Source organism: Melospiza georgiana, chromosome 1, assembly GCF_028018845.1.
Source record: "Melospiza georgiana isolate bMelGeo1 chromosome 1, bMelGeo1.pri, whole genome shotgun sequence".
In the NCBI taxonomy this organism is placed as follows: domain Eukaryota; kingdom Metazoa; phylum Chordata; class Aves; order Passeriformes; family Passerellidae; genus Melospiza; species Melospiza georgiana.
Genome location: NC_080430.1, coordinates 49,796,796 through 49,819,163, shown reverse-complemented (window position 1 = coordinate 49,819,163; position 22,368 = coordinate 49,796,796). Strand labels below are relative to the sequence as shown.

The following is a 22,368-nucleotide window of genomic DNA, read 5'->3' as shown; positions in this document are numbered from 1 at the left end:
GGAGATCCTCAAGTGACACCATGAGGGTGAAAAAACTGGATCCCCTGCAGTAAAACTTAACTAAAGCTGGCAATAAAGGCAAATCCAGATACTGTTTTCAGTAGCAACATTTTACATATCTAACATAACTAGGGCTGTAAATACCAACTTGCAGTATTTTACTGTAGCCTGACAAGAGTCAAACTAGAAAACACAGTATACTTAATATTTACATATTTAATAGAACTGCTTTTAACAAACTAGAAAACACAGTATACTTAATATTTACATATTTAATAAAACTGCTTTTAAACTGACTTCTATTGAAAACATATGTATCAATTTTAGTTCAATAACTGATCATTATAAGCTTTGCCAACAAATACTGGTTTTTACCTACCGTTAACACTTCCTCTTTCACACCACAAAATATTTATGAGGACAACTGCAAAATCCTGCCTAAGCAGAAAAACCCCAAGTAGATGAACGCTTTTAAATTTCCCAGTCACTCTCCCATTCTGTGCCTACCAAGACACCTACCCAGTCTCCCTTCAGTGACTTATAAACAGAGACTGCATCAATTACTTGGAACATCTGGGACTGGATCATTAGCTCAATTCCAGATGAACTGGTGTGGCCCACAACAACTTCTGTCAAGCATGAAAATGAAGCCGCAAGCGCTACACATGCATCAAGTGAGCTGATCCCTCTAATCCATACTTCAAGCCAATGCCCCACATCATTGAGTGAGAACTTTATCCCTTACACATCAGGCATTCCATACAGTCCAAATCTGTTTGTCCTGACACAAAGGACAGGATTCATTTGCCTAAGCACAGTCATCTAAAACCAGTTTAGACAGTGCTGGGCATCCTGTCTGGCGGCCAGCTGACATTCCAGCAGGCCGCAGATCTCTTACAGTTCTTGTGTCACACCCGCTCGTTCCGCGTGGCCACTGAGGATCCTGCAAGGCACCTCCAGTGGCACCAGACTGTGCCAGCAGCTCTCTGGGCACAGAGAGAAACAGGCACAACTTCCCCAGGCATTGTCCTGGGGAAGGCTGTGAGAAGATCAGAGAAAAGAATGAGAAACAATTCTTATCTTCACTTGCTGCACCTGTTGAACATGTGGAATGTGTTATGGAGATTTGTTTACCAAAGGTGGTTTCTTATTTGGCCAGTGGTGATGGTGTTTGGATGGAAGGACCAGTTGGGTCCACATCTGTAAGGGCAATGGGTTTCTTAATAAGTACAGAATAATAAAGTGATTGATCAGCCTGCTGAGAATCATGGAGTCACTGCTAATTATTACCCAGCTGGGGGCCTGTGGTGACACCAGACACCTACAGCTGGACAGATGAATTGCACCTAAGAAGCTTCAGATCAACCATAAAGGCATCATTCCTTGGCATTCTCCCCATGCCACAGCAGGTATTGGGCTCCTAAACCATTGGGAGACAAATTCTCATGCTCAAACAAAAGCCTGCTTCCCACAGTGATGGAGCATGGCTCTTCCTGGGACAACAGTGACGGAGCATGGCTCTTGCTGGGACAACAGTGATGGAGCATGGCTCTTCCTGGGACAACAGTGACGGAGCATGGCTCTTCCTGGGACAACAGCGGAGGCACAGAAGTAACGTGAGGCCATTACTGACGAATTTAACTTTACTGATGAATTTAACTTTACTCCTCTTTGCCTTCCTGAAGGAAGCAACTGTACCAATGATAGTGCTGGCAAATGGCTCTCTTCTGTGCAATACATGCTGATGCTCACCAACAAAATCTCAAACTCCTACCAGGGGAGACTCCTTTTTCTGCAGTAACCTCACAGGGGATAGACGAAATAGAATATACCAATGAGAACGGTGTTTATAGAGCAACAAAACTTGGTTCAAAAAAACCCCAAAGTTCTTAAATGTAAATAAACTTATATTCTTTCACATGCTATTTTTTCAGGCAGTTCCAGTGAACTGGTGTCTTCAAAAAAAAAAAAAAAGAATCAAAAAGGCAGCAAGTAAGGGGAGCAAGAGTCAGTAGCAAATATTTATCAGTTAGATTTTGCTGTTGATCTGATCTCAAATTTTAATAAAGTTCCCCTAATTTTTCAACAAGCAAAGCAAAATACAGCTCTCCTACAGTCCATCCATCAGTTACAGCACTGAAAAAGAGGCTCACACCTGCTTTTGGGGGAGGCTGTATGCATTGATCTGCTCTGTTGTATGCATTTGATCTCTTTTAAAATATGACCCTCAATGAATAGGACAAAATAAAAGAAGGAAAATGAGGAAGAAAGTACTAGACCTAACAAACATTTAAAAAAAGAAACATTTAGGAGCGGCAATGGCACATGTCAAAATAATTATCCACATGTAATACAGGCATATTCCAAAGACATTAGTAGTTTATCTATTCTGCTCCACAGTTTCATGAAGGACTATGTTAAAAAAAGATTAATTCAAAAAAATTTAAAACATCCCCAGTACTATTTTCCTAACTCCATAGAAAAGTTAGTCTTACAGTTTATCTTACTACTGTCTGGATGAAAGACAAGACTTAACTACAGGTTTCAAATAAAGCTGCAATAAGCTCAAATAAGCAACTGAGCTAATTTTGCTCCCAAGTAAAGCTTCATTCCCATTTCCAGCTCTAGAATATCTCCTGTAAACCCAAGTACTTTTCTAATTTTTACCTATTAAAGTTTAAGACAGTTTCTGCAAATTTTGCCATATTTTGCATTTTTACAATATCTGTAAAATTACCATAGTCCACATGTTTAAATTAATTCATAAATAATTGAGTCCTTCCTAAATTCTTGCAATTGGACTTTCTTTTGTTACAAATGTGTAACATTTCCCAAATGTTACTGAACATTTCCCAGCAATCTTACTGAAAACTGAAGATGCTGTCAGCATCTTGGTACTTTAAAAATCATCAATTTCACCGTCTTTACATCTTTCCTGAGGCACATTCAATGGCCTTCTGAATCAACACTCAATAGTCTACAACCTATCAGCAAACACACAATTTTCTCAGTAAAAGGGGAAGAGAAAGCTAATGAGGTTCTCCAGAATTCATGACAAGGTCAGCTGCTAAAATAGGATTCAAGACTGAACAGCAAGGCTGAAAATAAAACTACATAATGTTATTGTTCTTCAACATCTGGACTATGTTATAGCTCTAGGCCATGCCATTTGGACCACACTGCACTATGTCCAGCATTAACAAGTCAGGTGCCTTTTAGGACAGGCGAAGGCAAAAAGGTGTAGAAGGACACAGACTTGGTCTTGCATAAAAATCAAACACTGAAAGTTTTTGGCATTTTAAACACAAACGTTGAATCACTAGCTGTAACATAGAAACTGACAGGATACTCCTCTATTTTAGCACAAAGTAAAACATGCCTACCATAGCACAAATGTTTTGCTCTCTTATGAAATACCAGAATTAAAGCTGAGAAAGACAGTAACTTCTGGAGCACTCAAGATTTCTGCTAAATGAGTGACTACTCCCTCAGAGAGTTTCCCTATCCAGACACTGATTAAAATAAAAGCAGGTAATTCATTTTAAAACGTGATAAAAAAAAGAAAGAAAAAGAAAAAGCCCTAACAGAACTTTTACTCGATGCCTGGTAAATTTTTGTGAGCCACATTACATAAAAGACTCCTAATTTCTATCAGAAGTGATGGTTTATTTAACCATTGAAGCCCTTCTGAATCCTGTACTCACTTGTGGCCAAACCCCTCACTCAGTTGCTTAAGCTGCCCTCTGAAAAAGCTGCCACTTCAAGTATCTTCTTGAAGTATCAACTCCACTATTTGCATTTAAAATACTCTGTAAGCCAACAGCCAGTCTTTGCTCAGTAGGCCTGGTTTAATTTCTGTCTTTATTATTTCACCCCCAGAAGTCATTTTATCTCTTTCTTCACAAATTCCTTTTGCTTATACATCAAGTATCCAATTCTCAATAGATTATCAGTGAATCTATTGAATGACCTATTTTAAAATTAATGTATTTATCACAAAAGTGGGTTTTATCTAGAAACCACTATGCACAAACTGCAATAATATGCCTAGCATTATTAATGTATGTAAGTTCAGAAAAGTAGCAAAAAGAACCACCATATTTACCTATCTGCAGCTAAGTCAAACAACTGATATCCATTGAGAAACTATTCAATTCAGGACATTTCCAGTACTTAATTCAGTGACACAGAAGCACCTGGGCTTAATGACTTGAATTTTCAAACTATCAATTACATCACAGCAAGGGTAAGAGAGGGACCCATAAGTGCTGTGTTCATTCATCTTTAACATATATCACAAGTATATGTGATAGGGAAGGGGCACAGGATACATGCAACATCAATGAGAAGGTTGACAAACAGGGAGCTTAAATTGGGATTTACTATGAGTGTGACAGTGATAAATGTAAGTCTACCATCAGAGAGATCACAAGAGCAGCTAACATTTGCATTAGTTTTTAGTGTGGCCAAATTCTGCATGTTCAGTTCCACTTGCACGTTGAAAATGTAAAACAGTAAGGCAGATTGACAGATAAAACACGGATCCTAGAAGCAGAAAGTGCAATATGAGCACACAGCAGATGAAATATTGAGAAGTTTATTTTTCTGCATTTTAGATCCATGTAGCTTAGGAATTACAAGTTAGTATTTGCACATGAAAACATGCACACCACAGCACAGAATGAAAGGGGCTGCTAATGGCCTTTTGGCTCACTGACCCACCTGATCTCTGCCCTACACAGTCAGAAGTAGAGATTAAGAAAATATGGCAAATCACCTTTCTTTTACTCTCAATGCTGCCACTTGTGGGTAATAAAACTGGTGGTTTTAAAAGGCCCAACTCTCCTCAAACTGGACTTCTTAACATAGAATCATAAAATGGTTTGGGTTTAAGGGACCTTAAAGATTGTCTAGTTCCAACCCTCCTGCCATGGGCAGGGACACCTTTCACCAGACCAGGTTGCTCAGAGCTCCACCCAACCTGGCAGTGGATTCCTCCAGGGATGGGACATTCTCTGCTTCTCTGCTCCAGTGCCTCACCACCTCAAGTGAAGAATTTCTAGTCTAAATATACCTTTTTCAGCTTAAAGCCATTCACTATGCCTTAGTAAAACATCCCTCTCCAGCTTTTCTGTAGGCCCCCTTTAGGCACAGGAAGGTGCTGTGAGGTCTCCCTGGAGCCTCCTCTGCTCAGGGCAGAACAATCCCAACTCTCCCAGCCTGTCTGCACAGCAGGGGTGCCTCAGCCCTCTGATCGTCTTTGTGGCCTCCTGTGAACTCACTGAAAAGAGACCACCTCCCTTGCCCTGCTAACCACTCTGCTTTTGATACAGCCCAGGACAGAACTGGGAATGGGCTGCAAGCCCACACTGCCAACTCATGTCCAGCCTCTCATCCACCAGCGCCCCACAAGTTAAAAAGCTCACACCAGATCTGGAAAATCTGACGTGCTTGGTGTATGGCTAGCCAGCTGTAGTAGCTGCCATTTCTCTGATTTTGTGGGAGCATGATGCAACTCCTAAATAATATACAGAGATTGTTCCCACACAGTGTTTCTAATGAGTTTGTAAAAATCAACTTGACAATGCTAAGAAATTTTAAACAAAAACAACCTACACAGAAATGTAGGAAGTTTGACCTTTAAGTTCAATAGCCACTGCGTAAGTTCATTGACCAAAGGACTTTTATCAGGTCAACAAACATAACAATCCATAATGATAAAAGGATTTTTTGTCAAATAGAGATCTACTCATGCTCATTGCTTAGGCAATCATGGAACACCATGCAGCTCCTGACATCTAATGAAAGCAAAAATATCTAATTTGAAGAAAGTAAGGTTTTTCTGCAGGCTCTTAAGAGCTATGCTCTACAACTTCAGTCCTTCTCACCTTTCCTCAGGCTCCAACTATCCAGAAGTTTGAGGGCTTTTAAGTGATTCTCAGTTGAACAGAAGAATTTTCACATCAATTAAATACACATGAAGAGGTACCAGAGAGATTCTGGTACCATGAAAATCTTGTTGTCTACACTCCATATAGCTGGGAAATTCCTGTGAGTTTTGAATTGTGGTTACTTCTTGTAAGAGTCTACATACACAGCTGGTTTTCAAAAGGCATTTTCAAGTTAACAACTGCTCTTTCCAGCTGTTGTTATGAAAGTGCATTTTGATGAACGAGCTGGGCAAAGAAAGCAGACAAAATCCAAACCACAAGTCTTTAAAACTAAGATGATTTAAAAATACAATACACAGAATGGAATTTCTGATTCAAGTCAATACTACAGGAGACCCTTCACCTCTGAAGGCATTTCAGACACTGAAATGATCCAAACGTAGCTTACTTGCTCATCAGCATTTATGAAAAATAACATGTAACAGTAAGGAAATACTCCTGGTATTTCATAGATAACAAAGATGAAAATAAACCCTGCAAGGCAAATATTCAACCAGTCAAGTGGAAGATTCGTGCAACATCTATGAAAGGAAACCCTTAGTAGGCCTTAAATTTCTCCTGTGGCTGTTCACAATTTTAGGGTTTTTTTTTAGTTTGGTCTTTTCCCCCCCCCAAAATGTACTTTAAAAAATAATTAAAATAAACAACTCCCCACCAAACAACCACCAAACAATAATCAAAAACATGCAGATATAACGGAAAACACCAAAATAATTTTTTTTCATTATGTAACTTGTTCTTAAAAGCTAATAAAAACTGACTCCAGCACTCTAGATAACCAGCACTTTTGGGTGATAGATTAAACATATCTGGAATCTTTTTAGTGAACTTGTTTCATGTTTAATGAAAACAACAACAATCACCACTACCCACAAAATTCTTTGACATTTTGAAAATGTCAGTGAGAAGCAGGAAGGCAAAACTTGTAGTTATTACCCTAGAGTATATAAAAAAATCAGGTGCTCTTATCATTCTAGAAGCTATGCTGGTTTTGAGAAAACAACTGTGTCTGTCATATGTTGCAGCTCTGTTTTTTAAATTAAAAATGCTCTGAGTTGCACCTTGAATTCTTCCTTGAATTCTTTTTTCTATTCACACCACTCTTGAACCTTGCTGTATCCATCCGTTCTCTCTCTCCATCTTTTCATACAGCCCTTGGCTTGTTTACACATTCCCTCCCTCTCCCACTCAGCTGCTACACTTTCCCACTGTTCTTTTACTGCTATTAGCAACAGTACTTGCCCTCTACAGACAAAACACAGCTCAGAATCCATGGTAATCACTGGGAGTAGCATATGACCTTGCTGTGAAAAGAAGCTTTGCACTGGTTCGGAACAGAAATCACACTCAGCTCACGGTATCTTGCTCTCTCAGGCACAGCCATGTCCCAGACCACGTCCCAAACTATGTGCCCACCAACTGCTAGTAACAGAGAAGGAGTGGTGGGGAGCAGCTACAGGAAAAGGACTGCATAGTCCTTCCATAGTCCAGGAAAAGGACACCATACCACTGCAGGTGTGGTCAGCATGGTCAAGAAAACACAGGCCCAAACAAGAACAGAAAAGGGAATAAGTGATACACTTCTATCCCACACAAAAACTTCTGCTACTCTTTATATTCCCACCCCCAGGAGACAGCTCTGAATGGTACAAAGCACCACAGTTACTGCCTGGCCAATTTCTAGGCCAGTGTAGCAATTGCTTTATTATCAGCATTCACAGGACTCTGTTGGTTTAAAAAGTCTCCTACCAGAGGATAAGACAAATCAGAAATACACCTCAGAAATCCACATGCACTAAAATAACATATATTTTAAATCAAGCTAATGTCTCAAACATCACTGTAGTTTCTGTGCCTTTAATATGACCAATCCCTTTTTGAGTCAAAAGTAAAATATTAAAGCTGTGCAGCACCCACACTTCACAGAAACTAGTTAATCAGATTAAAGACTTAGGAAGACAGCCTTCCCTCAGAAGAACATCAGGGAATGGAAGATAATTGTTCTCATGCTTTAGGACCATGCATAGATTAATCAAGTATTTTGAAAGAAGACAAAGCACAAAATTTGATTTGCAGATGCAGTAAGACAGAAGGATAATTTCTATTTATAAACCAGTCACATATGCTTTATCACCTAAAATGTGACAAGTGCTTCAAGTCATGAAACATCATTACACTGTATGCCGTTTACATAAAAATACACTAATAAATAAAGAAGTGCTTATTCATGGTATGATACAAAACAGTATACTTAGTATACACTAGTGCAACAAATGTGTGTACCAAGTACGTCCTCTTACAAAGCTGATTATATGCTTTTAGATAGCCCTCAAATACCTTATGTCTGGTACTGCAATATGTTTAGTAGATCTTAAGAAAACCTATGTCTGATCTTCCCTAGAAGGCCATTTGTAGTTTTAGGCAGATAATTTCGTCCTTATCCTAATTACCTTGCTCAGCTAGGATCAAGGGAGTCCCTCAGCTATGAAATCACAGGTAACACAGCACAGACTGCCAAAAAGGTGAGGAAACACCAGTGGAAGCTGCTGGACTACAAGCCCTGGAGAGAGCGCACAAGGCGATGCGCACACGGCGGCTCCGGCCGCCACCTCCTCAGCAGCCTAATCTGGTTACCAAGGGATAATGGCAGAGATGCATTATCCTCCCCAAGGAACACGGCAACCAGAGCTGGCTTTCCTCAGCAGCCCCCACAACGTGCAGGGCAATCCCAGACCTGCACTCACACCAGTATGTGAAATGCCTCTGAGGTTGAGGCAGCGCGTGCTCTCCCGCTGGCACACACTCACTGCAGAAGTTACGGTCCATTTGTTTGCTGGGCCACAAGCACTGGATTATTTTTTTCCCCCTCCACATTCTTCCAACAATAGCTTGGAGAGCTTGAGACAGTTAACATGGGGGCAAACAGAAAATCTGGTTCTTCCCTTTAATCTTCACTTGAGAAATCAGATTAAGATTCAACTGCTAAGCATCATGCTTTATTTACATTTCTGCTTGTGCTCAAGAAAACGGGAAAAAAATCCAGAAAGTTCCCATAAGCCAACATCTTGCATTCAAGATAAAACTCACATTACCACTTCTAAATAGCATTTCCAAACATAATCTGCAATTCTGTAATACATCCAGACTGATTAAGTGAGCAAACCAAATAAAACAAGTAAAAAAATCTGCTCTCTGGAATATCTGCACAATGCCTTCAGCCGAGTCTCACAAATATTAAGTTAAACATACATACTGGCCACAACAAAGTGACATTTTGCAGAGAAAAGACATTTCTCAAAGGTTGCAGAATCACTAACCTTAAAACATTTTCTTCTATGTTGCATATATTAGGAGGATATACAGAATATTTGCAAAACAAAAGACCGCAGCCAAACCATCGTTAAATTTAGAAAAAAAGATTAAGAAGTTTTCTTAACAGTAACTAAGGTTTTGTTTTCCCTTGCAGTTTCATAACACAACATCAGAAGACTGAATTCCTTGTAAATGTGGTAAGCAGTAGTTTTAAGAGAGACCAACAGCTACATAATCATCCTACACACTGTTAATTGTATCTGGCATTATTGCTCAAAGCTCCTACACAGAATGTCAGCTGACTGCCTGAACAGTACTTTGTTCTTAGTGCCTTTGTTAATGACGAATTAAATTATACAGAAGAGAGCTCCACAACCACCCTCACTTTATAAACCTCGACCATTACAGAATGACAAAAATCCTACAGCTTTGCCTAGAGAACACAGCTATTTCTTAACACGCTACATCTTGTATTCTTAACCTGCAAGTTACCACAATTCATGTTTACACTATGGAGAACTGTGTTGCCTCACAGGAAGGAAACAAAGATGAAGAAAAACATTTCCAAGAAAAAAAAATCTCAGCAAGAGTGAGCTTGGTACTTATTCAGTTCTACAGAGACCACGACTTCCCTTGCACCTTGCAAATGACAAAAATACAAACATCAGAGAACCACCTATATTTTTTTCTGGACTGTACAGTCCAGACATAATTTCACTGCTCTGGTCACAATCATTATCTCTTTTGGTCTCTGACATTTGAAAGAACTAAGTGTAAAACACACATTTCAAGCTGTCTCAATAAAGAGTCTTTCCCAGGACTCTTACAACTACTGTTTCAGCAAATTCAGATAAAAAATTTAATCTTAATCTGTGATCTTTATAAACCATCTTCTTTATGCAAATCTGCATACATTGTCACTTGTGAAAGCACAGCCATCCTACCTCATCCCTAAACTTGCTGCAAGTCCAATGAATGTGCCTCAAGTCTCTCTAAAAATAATAAAGCATATATAGAAAGTCATCAAGGTATTAAGCTCAGAGAACTTGGCTGACATGCAAACCCAAGGGGTGTCCTAAAGATAAAACATAAGTCTAGTTTTTAACGAAAACACAACCATATAGTCTGTACCGCTTTACTGACCTACTTTCCATTGGTTTGTGTAACAATACACTGTGCAGCGAAGGAAACGTAGTAACATCCCATGTCTTTATTAAATATACATCCCCAGATCTAGCAGCAAGGCTCTTATTTTATGGCTATGCCGAATAAGTAAGAATTTCTTCACACAACAGGGCAGGTTAACATCCGCTTGTTTACAGAGCAGTATAGTAAATTCTGCCTCATCTTGCAGAGGTGGCCAACCCAAGTAACACCGAGGCGAGAAGGGTAAACACAACGCCAACATAAAAATGCACAGCGGAATCGGCCAGAGTAGTAAATAATTGAGATCACGGGCCATCCCAGAAACCCAAGCACGGTTAAAATTCCAAGAAGGGCTGGAGCTGCCACGCTCGGTGCCCGGTACCCTCCGGCTGCCGCACGCAGCATCCATCGCCCATTGCCCGACTCGGGCGGAAGCCGAGCCCGCCAGCCCGCGATACCAACCTGCCACACCGAGCTCCCCGGGCCGCCCGGGCTGCCCAGAGCCCCCGCGGCCCCGCGCCGCTCCCCAAGGGCACGGCGCTCCCCACTCACCGTCCCCCACAGCCATCATGCCCGCCGGTGCCGCGGGAGGGCGGGCGCGGCGGGTCCCGGCCGGATCCCCGCCGGATTCCTGCCGGCTCCCTGCCGCTGCAGCCGCCGCCTCGCTTCAAAATAGCAGTCCCGCCTTGCGAGGGAGCCTCCGCGCCGGCCCGGCCCCGGCCCGGCCCCCCGGGCGCTCCGCCCCCGCCGTCACGGCCCGCCGCGGCCCCCCGCCGCCGCCGGGGACAGCCCACAGCCCCGGGGACAGCCCACAGCCCCGGGGGACAGCCCACAGCCCGGGGGACAGCCCACAGCCCCGGGGACAGCCCACAGCCCGGGGGACAGCCCACAGCCCCGGGGGACAGCCCACAGCCCCGGGGACAGCCCACAGCCCCGGGGACAGCCCACAGCCCCGCGGGAAGCTCTGCCCCCCGCCACCGCCACGGAACGCGAAACCAGAGGAGGAGAAGGAGCCTCGGTAAAGGACGAGCGCTCTGCGGAACAGAGATCAAGCAAAACGCCACGTAACACGAAATGAAACAAAACAATAAAGACACAGGAAGGAGGAAGGGGTTCCGTTGAAGAAAGCTGCTGCCTCTTTGAGTTTTCGGGAGACTTCTCCGGAAATCCCCCCCGCACCTTTGAAAGAGAAACTGCTTCCAAAGCATGTGTCCAACACACGCTGGGAGCATCAGTGACAGCCTGCCCAGACCTGAGCTGCTGATCAGAATTTGTACCTGATCAGTTTGTACCCGAATGTGCCTTTTGGGTGACATGCTGAGGGTAAAGAGTGCAATCCAAAGTGATAAAAAAAAAAAAATAGTAGCAAGTAAGTAGTACCAATTTACATAGTCTTGCCAAAAGAAAAGTTTAAAACTCAGGCAGACTGGAGCATATGCTGCTGCACAGAGCATGAGAACCACGCATCTGCAAGGAGCCAGACACAGTTCCTTGTAGTGACAATCCAAAAGCTCAGTCAAATTCCTTAAAACCAGTGGAAGTATCAGCCTGATGAGGCCCTTTTCTTCCAAATGGGCTTGAACTGACCAGTACACTTCATTGGTCAGTAGATTTTCCTATTTAAAATGATAAGCCATCAGGAAGAGCAGTTGAAATGGAAAATGATGTGATTACATTTTGACCGCTTGCATTGAGCACACCAAAGGAATACATGCAGCTCAAAACCTCTATAAAATAATCACAGCAGCTATCACCAGTATTCCCAAATGATATATATTCATGTTGTGCTGCACTGGTGAGCTCTATTAAGAGTATGTCGTCACTGTCTCCATAGTAACTATATTTCCAAATAGAAAACAGCAAAGGGAAATAAAAAACAATAGTGTAATGTGGAAAAACAGATACACACTCCTGCTATGGATTTTTATTTGCCCTTTTTTTTCCAGGAGAACACGTATTTCAGCTGCATCTTTATCACACATAACACAGCTCCCTATACCATGATACTAACATCACATACCCTACCTGTCATATTTTGTGTTTGTAAAGCCAGTCCTTTGAGCCATTAAATATTAAAATGGAAAAAGTGCACGGGTTGAATAGAGATGAACGATTTATCTTCAGCCCAATCATTCTGCTGAGTGCAGCAGGGAGCTCAGTATTAATAGTTTCCCTACTTTTGTTTTAATTCCCTGTCTCAAAAATGACACTACTATCTGATACAGGAGTCTGCTTGAATTCTCTTAAAGAAAACAGTATTTACAAATCTCAGGCAGCAGAAACAAGTGCTTTTGTAGTGCTGAGATTGGCTGCATCTTCTGTTTCCATAGAAATGAACATTCACTTGCTGAAAAATGGTGGTGGGGGGGGTGCTTTAAAGAATCTTCTCCAGTTTGGAAGGCTACATATAGTTCTGGTGCAGGGCAAAGGGCAAAACTAGCAGCACATGTAAGATATTGCTTAACAGGCAAACATCCTGATATGATTCTTTTAATACATATCATTATGAATGTAAACAAATCCCAAGGTTTGCATAGCAGCTCATTCATTCACATAATTCACATTAAAGAAATGATCTCTGATTTTACTATACACATCTTAGAGTAAAAAGTAAAAAAATCAAGGGTTAGCTGGAGAGGCAAGCTAGTAGTGGGATATTATTTAAGGCTGTAAGCACTCTCATCAAGCAAAAGCACCAAGATTCCTACCCAGTTCCCTTGTTAGACATGGCACCTCCTCATGTGCTGGCTTTTGAAACTCCTTGTTTCAATTATTCCATCCATACATGTTTGAATGTGCCTTCCACCTTGTCTACCCTCGAAGAGGATCTGTCAGTCCCTAACAGTAACTCATTCTCCCCCTGCTCTTCACCATTCCATCAGAGACCAGATTCAATAAAGGAAAGAGGCAACATAAGAGTGAAGGGACTGTTCTCACTAGATCCCCTCCAGCACACTGAAAAAGTAAGATACTACATCTACCAGTGTGCTCAGATGGCAGGAAGGAGACCGTTTCCTGTCTGCCTGTATTTCTCCCACATACCTAAGCACACCAACATGATGTCTTTTAAAACTCTCAAGAATTAGATCTGTATTTTTTTAAATATATATTTGTTTTGACTATCAATAAAGTATGGAAAACATTTTTGTAATCAGGTTGTTAAAAACTGCAAGCTTTGACTCTTTATTCCTTTTTTTTCTTCCTAAGTACATGCTGGATAAAAAGACTGAACAACTGACGTTAGTATTATTTGATGAGAGAATCCTCAGTCACATCTCTGGATTCTCAGAAACTAGGTCAACACACCAAATATTCACTACCACAGCAGTGCAACTCAGGGCTAGGAAGAAGATGACATCTTCTGAGGTTGTATTAACAAGTTCCTCCCTATCCATCACACACTGAACAGAACCCCCATCAGTACAGTCACCCTACTTGGGACAGTAACTCCACCTGGCAAAAAGCCATTCCTTTTGCTATTAAGAAGCCCCACTATGGAGTTTAATGATAATAAAGCCAGATGAAGTGGTTTTGTACTTTCCACCCTGCCTCTGCCTCCCCATTTGGAAAAGACAACCCTATTTCCCCCCCCCCCCCCCACCATCCCTACTACAAAATATACAAAGCACCAAAAAAAAAAAAAAAAAATCCTCAACACTGTAACAGATGTATTTAGTCACTAAAATTTGGCCTTTATCCAGAGATGTTTGATAAAGCCCCTGAAAGAAAAGTTGGAACCAAGGCCACAGGAATTCAACAGTAACTTTAAATCTACACGTGCAAGCAGTAAATACAAATTGTCCTTCAGAGAATAATGAAGCACAAAGCCAAGATAAAGCACTAACAATGGAAGAATACCTTTCAATAACATTGAAAAAAAGTGCCTAGATGGAAGCAACAGATGAAATAGGTTCAAGCAAAAATACTGAAACCAATGTATTTAGAGGGATTCTGTCATTTATGGTACCAAAATAGAATCACAGTAACTTTTGCATAGAAATTTCTACCTACAAGAAAAAATACATGGTTTACACTGTCATAGATCAGCATCAATATCTGTGTTTTGCACATGAGATAAAAATAGGTTCAAAATAAACTTTCTCATCTCTCTTGAATGGAGACAAAAAGGAGAGAAGTGCTATGTAAACTACTCCAGCAACATGGTATATATATATGTATATATTTAAATAATTTCAATGCTTATATTTCTCTTTGTGACTTTCTCTGTTTTCCTGAGAACTGACAGAAAAAATACTCATGTAAAATGCATCTGTGAATCTCTCAAACCTCTGAAACGTACGCAGCTGTATTAATATTAAATGCAAAAGATAATGGTTCACCCTTTCATAATGAGTAAGTTAACAACATAACAGAACATAAACATTTATATTTTATGTAAAACATTCTTACCCAAATTAGAATGCTGTGGGTTTAAAAAAATGTATAAATATTTGCAAATCAATTTTTAAGTGTTCAAGAATAACAATGTTTTATTTCAAAGCAAAATGCAGCAGGAAAACTCTTGCTATGTCAAAGAAAAGGTTACAAAACCACTTTCCTTTGAACCTAGAGTCACTTTTGTTTTCACACTAACAAGAAAAGGGTGAGAAAATTTAAAATGAAAAAGGTATATTTCAGTACATTAAGGAATTATATACATTCCTCAAAATATTTCTACTCTTGAACAATTACACTTTTTAGATACAGCAGACCATAATCAACATAGTTACTTTCAAAGACAAATTAATATGAAGAAACACTTCCTAATAAAACAAGATCTATTGATTCCTCACAGAAGACAATGAGGCTTCCAAAACTGACTATGCTAACACCACTGCCAAGGCACCTCCTTTGTTTTGCTGTTATGTAACACTTTTTTCATAATTTACAGTTCTAAATTAAATTTTCATACTAAAATTACGGTAGCAATAAAGCAGTAAGAAGCAACAGGGATTTTCTGCATAACTGACTGGTTTTTTTTCTGAAATACACCAAAATAAGGAGCTCAAGCTCAAAGAAGTTTTAACTTCAACAATTGTCTTTGAATGCTGCAGTCTCCTATTTCTGTAATTTTAAACTCCCTGTATTATAATTCATGATACATAATTTTAACAGAGAAAGTATCAAACACACCCATCACTAAAGTACATTTTTCTCTTAGAAACATACTAAGGATAAAGGTTCATCTGATCTTTTTTCCCATACATGAACACTTTGCAGCATTCTTCTATCCTCTGCTGAGCACATCTGTAACTCATTAAATATTCCCTGCTTGTTTCCATGCAGTTTCAACACCTTTTCCAATTGTATTCTGACCAGCAAATACTTCCAAGTAAAGTGCACAAGCTCATTTCATCAAGTGTCTCATTTTCTTAGCATTTACATGTTGCTATTCCTCCATCTCACATTGATAATGCTAGTATTTAAATACTTATCTTGCATTAATCTAAAGCTGATTATAAATATATGATCTTTCATACTCACCACTGACGTTACTTAAAATCATATTGTCAGAGTTTCTTATTTCATCAAATTTTGCAAAGATTGTTTGCAACCTATAAAGAACAAAAACAACAAAGGATTTTTAAATGTCTGAAATCCCACTGGCTACTGGTAAAAACAGAAATTAGTTTATTAGCATATAAAGCAGCAATGCAAAATATACAAGGGATTAAGTGTATGAAGAAACAATTCCTAAAAGATTCCTCTTTAGCTGAGCGTCTTCACAGAAACGCATAGAAAACAAAGTAAACTTAGCAAAGAACAAAACTTTAGTATAGTTATTAGCATGATTAAAAATAACCTTCTATAGTTCAGGTTCAGTAATAGCACATATTGGGTACATATAGTCTATATATATATTTATTCATACTCAACAATAAAAGGTTACAATTTGAACTATGGAATGTTCAGTACAAGAAAAAAAAAAGAATTTAATTTGTTCTAAGACTATTAATAATTTTCTTCAAAAGTTTTTGTTCCACAAAATTTCCTCAGTTTGGTTATGAAAAGAGCTCTGTGCTAGCTAGCACTTCCACTGGGAAAAAAATGCCAAACAACAAGACTTTCTTCTAAACTTAAGATACCCTAAACACTTAGATGTGTCCAACCCACACACCACTGATTTTAACTGTCACAACAGAGAACACACTGTAAATGCTGTGCTACATGTAAACAGCAAACAGACAAATAAAATTCAGGATAAACCAAATCACAAAACTCCACAATCCTACATTTGCAATCTAGTCCCACAGGGCAAAAAATGGTGTTCAATCAAGAAAGCTGGCAAAACACTTCAACAGCCCTTTCTCATCACTTCTGCAGAAAACTCAATAAAAGCAGTGGAAGTATCTCCCAGGAAAATGTGTCCCACACATTAACAATAGATTTGCACTGACACTATTCAGCTGCAAACAATTGAGAATATTTTCTTGTATTTCTCCAAAGACTTCTCTGAATTTTAGACTACTTGGTATATGGTAAGATGTAACATGCACATGGGATTTTTAGCTCCGGGACTATCAGGACTGAATCCTGATTTTAAATGAACAAAGTTATGAACTACAAATCACATGACAATCTGCAGGTCTCTGAACAGGTACAGTTCAGCTACATCAGAAGAACCAGAGACTATACTACCCAATTCAAAATTTGCACTGATAGGCTGTCTTTACAATTCACAATCCAAACTGTTGTATGACAAAACAAGAAAAATAGGTAAGAACTACACCTGGGTATGAAAACTCTCACAAGGAGAAAAGTCAAGGACACATGAAGATTTCACTTCAGCATTTCATTTTACTTCACACACCACTTTTATGCAATGATCCATGCAGAGAGGCAGTGCACTTAGCCTACATTCTCTGAGACTTGCATATCCCTTTCACTCACTGGGACCTCATTTACCCAATAAACCTCATCCTAATAAACCTCATTACCTAATCATGAAGTATGTGATAAAAAAATGAAACGCAGACAGACAACAGCATAAAAAATTGGAGCCCTATCCCCACTGTGCCCCCTTTCCAACAATTTGGGACTCTCAGGATGCATTATTTTTACTTTCCAAATACTTCAAAGCAATATGCTACAGAGCAAATTTGTCCTGGACTTAGTAAGCCCACAATCAGAACTATACAGATCTCCACAAAAAGGCTTACCCTACTGCAAGGATCTAAAACAACACAACCAAAAACCCTCCTAATCATTAAAGTCAATAACCCCTACCATCTCAACTTGTCTCAAAACCAGATGCAGCTCAGTAGTAGTTTGCCTAAGCTTTCCCTAGCACACTCACCAGCTTGTGTCTGGAACCTATTATCCCCTCTGCCTTTTGCACCACCATTGCATTTCCAACCAGTGCTGCCACAGCAAAATGAAACGGCAGCAATTCACAAATGTCACTGCTCTACTATTAAACTTCAAGTTTTGAAAAGATCAATTTTGCAAACCAAATGCAGTATATACTGAAATGGGGTTTTCTGCACTTGGACTTGAAAAAGTAAAACTTTTGAAATGAAATGTTTTTGGGGTACAGGAATTTAGTAATGACACATGAAATGCCATTAACATGCTATGTGCTTTCAACCGTAGGAAGTGAGGAGTTCACATGAGAATCAATAGCTATAACAATGCATTAGGCCATCTTGCTTTCATAACAAGAAGTTAATGTGCTTGCCTCATATGTTTATCAGGGATTGCTGTGAGTTCCTCTCAGCAGTGCTGGATTCCATAGCAAACACTGCATTAGCAGTTCACCTAGTGAATAAGAAAGACTTAACAGTATATCTGAAAGGCTCAAACTGTCATCCCAAGAGAAACTAAGTATGACTAGAGAGATAAACAGATTTGCCTTAAAATTTCACTTTGATTTTTACATCCTGTAAAGCTGATGTTATCCACTTGGCACAAATATTTTAGAGAATTCAAAAGAAAAAAAAAATGTCCTGCTCTTTTGAACTTTGTTTTCAAAAATGCTTTCCTGAGTATTTTAAACAGAAGCTAAAAGCAAAATGCTTCTTTGTAAATATTTTACAATAATATACATGTTGCCTCTCACTCTGGGCAAAATATTTGATAAAGTATTAACTATAAACAATTTAAAAAAATGTGTTTGTCAGCAGTGGATGCTACATTGTCAGTGTTCCAGGCTGGAGAACAACACACAGTACTGCCACTCCTCACACTTTCAAAGCATGTCGTTATGACCAGAGACACACTCTGCAGTATTTGTCATAATTGCAACAACAACAGAAGAGCCCATTATAACACAGCTGTCAACATGGTAAAGCACTACTGCAGAACCAACCCTCTCTTTAGAAGAGCTTACACGATCTGTAACTACTACTTTGCAAAGTCTCTCACAACAAGTTTGTCCCTCCCTCTCCTCCCACTCTGCTCTTCTTACTACCTTCTTCTCTTATTTCTTCACAGGGTGACAAGCAGCAAGGCAGTATGGGCTAGAGTCTCTAAAATTATTGCAACCACCATCAATTTAATAATGTTTACAGGAGGTTCAGCTCCTGGCAAAAGAGAGCCTGCCAGGAGGAGTCCAAGAAATTCTACAGGGCTGGATGAAGACCAGTTTTACTGGCAATAAGGAATGTTTTTGAGAAGGGAAGCATTATTACTCCTTCAGCTCATATCTGCAAGCCCAACTCTGGATGTGGCAATCAAAATCAACCACTGAAGTCACCACAAGTCACTGGTGGACAGAACTACTATCTCCTTTTCCCAAATAGTCATAGACAGGTCTTCCTCAACTTCTCATACAGATGGGAAAATTCCCATTGACAAAAAACACAAGTTTGGGACAGCAGGTATTTCTGGATGGGCTGTCAGTGAATAAATGAAGGAATGCATGAAGCTGTAGCACTTTAAATGGGGGCTCCTGGCAACCTACCAAACCCTCTCCTCCAGCAGGTGACAGGATGGGCAACAGGAGGAATACACACATACCTTGCTAGGACACAGCTTGAGCTGACATGCACACATAGAAACATGGATGCTTCCAGAGAATGTGCACAACACTTCACACTGAAAAGCTGTTTTTCAAGACAATGCTTGATGCAGTTCAACTGTTCATATGATGAGCAGAGGGGCATACCTAAAAGTGTGGACCTTGGTGAAGAGGCAAAGGGGGGTATCTAAAAGTGTGGACCTTTTGGTGAAGAGGCAAAAGAGCACCACTCCCCGATCAACAGCAGAAGGATAAAGAAGAAGAATGGATGGTGAACTAGTCTGTTGTTTATGTCCAAACTGAGTCTAAAGCAGGAAATGACCCATATCAAACTTTGCAGTTGTTTCTCCATATTTCCCCTTTCCAAGGGAAAAAAAAAAAAAAGATGAAGACATGTGTCCACATCTGGACACACAGATGGACCTCATCTACAGCTTGAACTAGACAGATAAGTAGAATGTGCATACCACATAAAATGTGGTATTCAGAAACGCATACTGCAATATGCTTCAACATTTTAGGAAATGAAGTTTGGCCCTAGACATGGGAACTAAACAAATGACTGGTTTTTTGCATTTCTGTTTCTCAAGCAACAGTGGGGAAATTTGTCAGATGAATTCCTCAATGATAAAAGCTTTTAACACTCAGACTAAGTAACTGCTATCCAGAGCCACGTATACTATTTCCATTCAGGGAAGATCAGCCACACAGATTCCATACTGTAAAACATTCAGTTTGGCCCATAGACAACAAAACCTCTTCAGTATTTTTGGCTCACTGAGCAATAAATAAACATCCATTTTCACTATTCACAAATATATTAGCACTGCTGCTTTCAGGTCTGACACCAAAGACTGTCAAACCTCTCTGGCAGCAATTATAACAAAAGGGAAAACAACATCCAAATTTCCAACCACTGACTTTACACTGATTTTTCTGGAAAAAGAAAGTGCTTCAAGCAAAAAAGTATAATAATAATCTGAGATTTCTAAGTTAAAAAATAACAAATAGAAAGAGGATCTCACTGATTTTATTTATAAACAAACTCACTAATTAATCTCAGTAAAGAAGAGAAATGCACTGAAGAAAAGTAAATAGTAAATAAGTGGAATTGAACTACAAAAGTAAGATCCCATATTTTATTCATTACTTAGATTCCGACAGGTCCAGTAAAGCCCTGCAGAAAATCCAGTGTTTTCCACAAAGGCAAACCCTACCAGGTGCAGATTAGAAAACCTTTTAAGCCTACTATTATTAAAGTACTGACCGTATTTGGCTTTATACAGACACAACATGTATATGCCATTTGCATATTTAAGGAAGTTGAACAATTTCTCAAAACAATGCTTGATTAACTTTCCTGCCTTCCTTTCAGCAGACAGGAGCTCTTATTTTCCAGTGCTCTAGGATGGAGTGCATTCAAGCAGCAACACACAGCTCTCTAATGTGTAATTTGTTATGCAAACAAAACAAGCCTACATTCTATTGATTCATGTGTGCACCAAACACTAAAGTAATAGATTTTTCTGCTAATATTTATGTTTACATGTAATTTTTAATGCACTGAGTTACAGCAAAGGAGCTGCAATGCAGTTCTTTAAGGCTGAACTCAACAACTGAAAGCAGCCGTGTCTGAACTACAGATTATCTGTAATACTTAAAACCCTTAAAACCAACCCAGACACACACACACGAACACAGATTCCCCTCAAAATAATAATGATACTCTACATCAAAGGGTTTTTTCCCCACAGATCATAGCTCCTGCATAACCACTTGAAAATTTTACTGCATCTAAGCAAAGGGAAAACCTCTGACAGGCACGGGGGAAGAAACGTCTTAAATGAGGTCTGCCTCTGAAGGAACAACAGTCTGAGCTACCACAGAGCTAATCTGTCTTTCCTGAGCTTTGTCAAACGCCTTCTTAGTTGTGTGAAGGAGTAAGACAGGACTACAGGAACTCTGCTTTCTGTCAGGGATGGATGGGACACAGAGTAGCAGTCTCATGTTTAATTCAGGCAAATCCTAACTCCCTCCCTTATCCCAACCTGAAAACTACTGCAGGACACAGCACTGACACTCAGCTCATGTACTATTTAACAATAGTCCTGACTGTCAGGTGCAAAACTGTTAGAGATTTAGTGGCAACAACCCATTTAACATGCACCAAGTAGAGCCTTGCTTCTTTATGTAAATGCAAATTATACAACCATGCTTGCTTTCAGATCAGGGGGAATTTTGTATTCAGCTGATTCAGACAGTAGAAACAACAACTTGGCACCTACTGCAACTAAATTAGAAGCTGTTGATTGTCCTGAGGATACAAAGCACCTATGGTGTTTAATCCTATTTGGATCCCAAGATGTACTCAGCTTGCATCACATGGAATTGTAAATGGTGAGGAACTTACAGTCAGACCCAACATTCCTTGCAAAAAGGCTGTGATATCTGCACTCTTTTATTCTCTGTTCTAAAACATGTCCAAGGCCCTATCTTAATGCAAGGAAGATCTTCTTGGATATATTCCACTTATTTGACAGGAAACTTAATGTTTTAAATTGTAGTAATATGGCCTAACTTCTGTGGTAACCATTTAATCCACTACTAGTCTAAAAACAAGACTATCATTAAATAGAAGAAAATGTAAGCAACTTCTCATTCTCATAGGCAGGGTAAACTTGTGTCTCAACTCTGCCTGGAAAGAGAAACAATAAATTCAACACCCTTCTTCCATGGCCCTTCTTCTTTCATAGAACCATTCCAGTGTCTCACCTTCCTCACAGAAAAGAATTCCTAATATCAAACCTAAACCTATTCTCTTCCAGTTTAAAGCCCTTGACGCTGGTCCTATCACATCCTTGTAACAAGTTCCTCTCCAGCTCTCCTTACACCCTCTTCAGGTGCTAGAAAGTGCTCTGAAGTCTCCTAAGAACCTTCTCTTAGGAGAGTTAAGTTTTAGCTCTTAGTTTAGTTTCTTAGATGGGTCTGATAAGGCACTCA

The 22,368-nt window shown here is 39.8% G+C and overlaps 1 protein-coding gene across 15 annotated transcripts in view; it reads right to left on the bottom strand.

The window, feature by feature from the left end:
• Positions 1 to 22,368, bottom strand: part of CLASP2 (cytoplasmic linker associated protein 2) — a 146,914-nt gene that overhangs the window by 93,413 nt on the left and 31,133 nt on the right. For 14 of the 15 annotated variants that reach the window (XM_058021685.1, XM_058021696.1, XM_058021718.1 and 11 more), the window contains one exon: positions 15,894 to 15,964. In XM_058021685.1, coding sequence (XP_057877668.1) covers positions 15,894 to 15,964 — 71 coding nt within the window. Of the gene's footprint in view, positions 1 to 10,961; positions 11,034 to 15,893; positions 15,965 to 22,368 lie in introns of those variants that run through there. The other variant, XM_058021799.1, reaches the window with a different exon arrangement.